Source organism: Hordeum vulgare, chromosome 7H (genome assembly GCF_904849725.1).
Source record: "Hordeum vulgare subsp. vulgare chromosome 7H, MorexV3_pseudomolecules_assembly, whole genome shotgun sequence".
Classification (NCBI taxonomy): Eukaryota; Viridiplantae; Streptophyta; class Magnoliopsida; order Poales; family Poaceae; genus Hordeum; species Hordeum vulgare.
Window position 1 is genome coordinate 84,594,677 of NC_058524.1, and position 5,929 is coordinate 84,600,605.

At 47.3% G+C, this 5,929-nt stretch overlaps 1 protein-coding gene across 1 annotated transcript; it reads left to right on the forward strand.

Annotated features, from left to right (window-relative positions):
- Positions 1 to 727: 727 nt before the first annotated feature.
- On the forward strand, positions 728 to 5,234 carry LOC123411559 (glutathione S-transferase 4-like). The gene is made up of 3 exons (XM_045104525.1): positions 728 to 824; positions 4,346 to 4,475; positions 4,571 to 5,234. Exons 1-3 carry the CDS (start codon positions 753 to 755, stop codon positions 5,044 to 5,046), a joined length of 678 nt encoding a protein of 225 aa, XP_044960460.1. The 5' UTR covers positions 728 to 752; the 3' UTR covers positions 5,047 to 5,234.
- Positions 5,235 to 5,929: the final 695 nt, after the last annotated feature.

A 5,929-nucleotide genomic window follows, 5' to 3' on the forward strand; every position in this document is an offset into this window, starting at 1 on the left:
GCAGCCGTCTGATCCGCTTCAGCCGGGCACCATATAATTCCTGAAACGACGGCCGAGTTGCAGAAACTTTCATTCTTGAAACGACGGCCGAGTTGCAGAAACTTTCGCTTTGTTGCGCGAAATAAATTTTGCACCCGTTAATTCTTGAAACAACGGTCGAGTTTCAGAAACAATTTGCTTGTTGCAAATTTTTTGTTGCAACCGAGTGTTTGTTGTAGATTTTTTTTCTACAACAGTAGACAATTTTTTGCAACAAAAAGTCATATTATAGATTTTTTTTCCCAGTTTTTTCTCTTTTACAACACATGTGTTGTTGCGGAAATAAGTTTTGCAACACATGTAATGTTTCAGAAAAAAGAAAATAGCGACGCTGCAATCCAGATTCTTACCCGCACCGCCCGCCATCGACTTCAGAGTTGCGGCCTCCGCTCTGTTTGGCCGAGCGCACGGGACACGTGTCGTACACACGAGGAGGCGGATGAAAAATGTTCGATGATTAGCATCATTTTCCTAAACAAACAGGGCCTCAGCATTTGGATCGATCATTTAACCTGGCAGCTCGTGTAGACCAGAGACCATACTGGAACGCGGTGGGATCGGTACTGCGTCGACAGTATACTCCGATCCGGACGCAAGCAATGACGCCACGATTGAGCACACGTATCCATGATCGGCAACCGCGCGCGTATTTAATGATGAATTCGATCGGCTAGCAAAGCTCACGCACCCGTACGTCGATCCGCGAGAAGGGAATGGCGCCGGCGGTGAAGGTGTACGGGTGGGCGATGTCGCCGTTCGTGGCCCGCCCGCTGCTGTGTCTGGAGGCAGTGGCGGACCCAGGAATTGTTGACGCCCCAGGCGAACAACTAATGGCTAAAAACTACCCATAAAAAACTTCAGTTTCAAGACATATAAGAATCAATCTATGTTCCATGATGGGTCAAGTAATAAAGCAAGACAAATCAAAAGACAATATGTGGCATAGATAAATGATACAGAAGATTGATACCAAATCAAATGATTGGTTGATCTGAGCCTCCCATGACTACATCTTCAATAGCAGACATCGCTAAACCTTCAATCATCAAAATTTTGAAATGCGAATCAGTACATAATATAGCAGGCAAAAGTGATTAACAATAGATGCAAAATGTGAATACTTACGTGTTGGACGAGGCAAAACACCTTTACATGTGCGATAACCTTGAAATCGCTCAATGATCTTGGATTCTTCGATACTAACAAATACATCTCTCTCAATGTAACATACCATTCTATGATTCATCCAATCATCACCCATTTTGTTCCTCAATCCGGTCTTGATAATGCTCATTGCTGAGAATGCCCTTTCCACGGTTGCGGTTGCAACAGGTAAAATCAATGCTAACTCAACCAGACGGTAAACTAAGGGAAAAGTTGTGTGCATATCACTTTTAACCATATTCATGGCAAGATGACCAAGATCATTGCAATTCATCAAATGTGGATCACCTCTTGCTTCCCGAATGAATGAGTCTAGTTGGTTTCTAAGGACAAAAGTAACTTCATATGTAGAGAAGTCAGCAGCATACATATTAGCAAGATCTACTAGCTTGTCTTCATTATAATTGGCAAATGAATTCTTGGGATCAAGACAAGCAATGCATCTCAACAATTGAGTAGACCTTTCAGCAAAGCGGTTGTTCAACTCCACAATAAGTTGATCATGCAACACATTGAATATTTCAATTTTGAAATGATGGTTGTAAGTTACCAATTGCCCACCCCAAGACCTTGAACGGCCATTAGCAGTCCTTGTATCTTCCATATTTGGCACTAGAATGTTATATTTGACACAAAAGTCTGTTACCTCTTTGAAGAGCCCATCCCAACCATTCTGCCTTATCTCTTGAATATCCTCCAATGTGGTTTTAATCAATCCCACAGCACGTACAATATTTTGATTTTTCAATTGCAAGCATTGTGACAGATTGTTAGTCTTGCCCAATAATCTAATCATAAGATGCAATATGAGAACAAATTCAAAAGACTCCATGTGCTTTATCAACCCCGCGGCTGTGGTTCTTTGGGCAACATTATCTGCATCATTGTGTAAATTTTCTAATACCTTTAGAACTGGTTTCCACATCTCAACAAGACGACACAATGTTTTATGATGTGATCCCCACCGTGTATCACCAGGTCTTGCAAGGTTCGTTAATTGGTTTTTCCCTTTTCCCTCAAGAAGTTCCCCGGACTCTATTTGACGTACTATTTCATCATGTTGCTCTTGGGCTAATTGATCATGTATTTTACAAGAAGCATTAACAATGTTAACAACCATGCTTGTGTACTCAAAAAAATCCCTTACTGATGAACAACACTTGGCAACAGCAACAACCACTAATTGTAACTGATGGGCAAAACAATGTATATAATGAGCATAAGGATTTTCCTCCAAGATCAATCTTTGCAACCCACGAAATTCCCCTCTCATGTTTGAAGCCCCATCATAACCCTGCCCTCTCAAATTAGACATAGATAAGCCAAGATTACCAAACATACCATCCAAGGCTACCTTCAATGAAGTTGCTTTAGTGTCAGGAACATGCTCAACTGCCATGAATCTCTCAATCACCTCCCCTCGTTTGCCGAGATACCTACATAAGACAAAGGAGCATGATTAATATATAAGAACTTTAAGAAAATACACCTATAAGGCTACAATAACACACACACACACAAGCAAATGTACTGACCTCAAACACATAGCCATTTGCTCCTTCATAGATGCATCTCTGGACTCATCAACAAGTAATGCAAATTTACTATCTCCAATCTCCTCAAGAATGACATTTGTGGTCTCTTTTGCACAAGCTTTGCATAAATCCTTTTGTATCTTATTTGATGTCAGCTTATGGTTCTCTCCCGCATCCCCAAATAATTTTGCCACCTTTGGGTCTTTCTTTATGAACAAGTCCAACAACTCTTTAAAGTTACCCTTATTCATTGAGCTAGAAGACTCATCATGACCACGAAAAGCAAGAGCTTGTAGTATCAAAAATTTGACAATATCCAATATAATCAAGAGCTTGTAGTATCAAAGACATGTGGCAGATTTTGTCTTTGATTTTTGAAATCCTCATAATGTTGCCTAGATTTATTATGAGCACTATCATGCTTGCCAACATGCTGATTAAAAACTTTAGGTCCATCCTTCCAAGATTTGAATCCATTTCTCGTGAATGCTTCAATACCATAGTTTTCAGCTCTTGGTTGCTTAAACAGAAAACAATAAAAGCAAAAGGCTGATTTTTTTTCAATGCTATATTCCAACCAGCCACGATGATTATTGAACCAATAGTCATGAAAGCTCCTACCGTTTATCTTTTCATATGTATGATCAGTTGGTTGGCAAGGACCCATACTAATGTACTCCCTTCTAGCGAGATCTCTAATGTCTGGATCTAACTCCTCAATTGGTATTCTCTTACCGGGGTCCGATTCAACATCACCGGGCTTGAGCTCAGCTCTAACATTAGGGGTATTATCAGCTGTTTGAGTTGAAGGACCTGTTTCTGAGGTTTCGGTGGTTCAAACTTGAAAAAACGAATTCAATGTCTTGTTTCTTTTATTCATCTTGCGTTTCCTATACAAATGTAGAGAAATCATCAAACAGACAAACAATGGCATCTATCAACTAAAATTCAGCTCTAATGTCTTGTTTCTCTATGTCAAAATTTGTTTCTAACTCTAACAAACAGACAAACAATGGCATCTATCAACTAAAATTTGTTTCTAACTCTAACAAACAGACAAACAAAAACAAAGCATCAAAAATTCAAAATGTACAAAGAAAGGGGAAATTACCCCGGGCTGCTGTCCCGCAACGGCGCAGGCGCACAGCAAGGGAGGAGGGGCGGGCGCTGAGGCGCGAGGCGGCGAGGCGGCGAGGGCGCGAGGCGGCGAGCGGGCGCTGGAAGGGGGCGAGGCGGCGAGGCGCGAGGCGGCGAGGCGCGAGGCGAAGGGGGCGACGGCGCGAGGCGAAGGGGGCGACGGCTCGAGGCGGCGAGGCGAAGGGGGCGACGGCGCGAGGCGAAGGGGGCGACGGCGCGAGGCGGCGAGGCGAAGGGGGCGATGGCGCGAGGCGAAGGGGGCGACGGCGCGAGGCGGCCAGGCGGCGACGGCGCGGGCGCTGGAAGGGGGCGTGGCGTCCGGGCTAGGGTTCGTGACGAGCGGCGCCTGGGCTTGGGGCTGGGCTGCGCCCCAGGCCAGATTTTTTTTTTTTTTTTTAGGCCCACGAATTTTGCCACGCCCCAGGCAATGGCCTGGGCTGCCAGGGGCCCAAATCCGCCCATGCCTGGAGGAGGCAGGCGTCGACTACGAGCTCGTCCCCATGAGCCGCGAGGCCGGCGACCACCGCCAGCCGGACTTCCTCGCCAGGAACCCCTTCGGCCAGGTGCCGGTTCTCGAGGACGGCGACCTCACTATCTTCGGTAATTCCGTCGCCATCTCTTCTTTGTTTGTTTATAGGTACCCCCAAATCGATCGTTAAGGAGAACTGGTACTAGTGATCACAATTTTGACATAGAATCGCGCGCGATCGCCAGGCACGTGCTTCGCAAGTACAAGCCGGAGTTGCTGGTAGGCGACGGCTCGCCGGAGTCGGCGGCCGCGGTGGACGTGTGGCTGGAGGTGGAGGCCCACCAGCACCACCCGGTGTTGGTGGCCATCACGATGCAGTGCCTCGTCGCCCCGCTCCTCGGCAACGCGACGGACCAGGACGTCCTCGACGAGAACCTCGGGAAGCTGAGGAAGGTGCTGGAGGAGTACGAGGCGCGGCTGTCGGCGTCCAAGTACCTCGCCGGGCAGTCCGTCAGCCTCGCCGACCTCAGCCACTTCCCGATGATGCGCTACTTCATGGAGACCGAGTTCGCGGCGCTGGTAGAGGAGCACCCCCATGTCAAGGCGTGGTGGGAGGAGCTCAAGGCGAGGCCGGCGGCCAGGAGGGTGACGGAGTTCATGCCGCCCGACTTTGGGCTTGGAAAGAAGGCAGAGCAGGGATGACTGATGACAACAACACCGGCGGACTGCCCTGCAGGCGATGGTGACCCGCATATTTTATACGGTCTGTGCAGCTATGGCTCAATGTATTGTTTCTTTGGAGGTATGGCACAATGCTTTTGGTTGCTTTTGTCTCGCGCATGAATAAATGTAGAAGGAATAAACAGAGATTGATGGAATTAATGATGTCCTAATTGTGCCTCGTGGGTATATATACTTGATAGGAGCGATAGGTGAGAAAGTAGCCTTTGTGTCATTGTCTAGGTAGCCGAGAAAGTAGGATGGTGTAACTGCGGTCAAGGTAGCCTTACCAGGGACGCCATGGTCGATGGCCAGTCGGGGTTGCCGGTATCGAGGTAATCACTGTGGATCCACGGACGCAAGGAGGTGCCATGTTAGTCATGGACGCGGTGATGTTGAGGCACTGGTGCACCGAAAAAATGACGATGTTGACGAGGTGTCGCGTCGAATTTGCCAATCCCGAGAGCACATCATGGACTAAGGTACGCGCCCGTGTTGTCAGCATCAGGCATGTATAGACGGACAAAGTCGATGTTGACGAGGTATCACACCAGGTTTGCTATGCACGGGGACACGTCCATTACAAAGGCAGGCAACACCGGACATGCGTAGATGGGGACCAACCCGAGTTGTACGCCATGTCGACGGGGCTAGCAGATGAGGATTCGATGATAATTGTGGCGCCAACAGGCGTAGGGTCGATATCACCCGCAATTGTCGAAGTAGATGAAGTGGTCGGGGAAGATTACTGTGACGCTCGCGATGAGTTGGTGTTGGAAAAAGAAGAAGTTGTGGACGGTGGCGGCGGCATGAGGAAACAACGGCAGCGGCTAGGTTAGAAGCACGACGACGGTGCTTGAAGTAG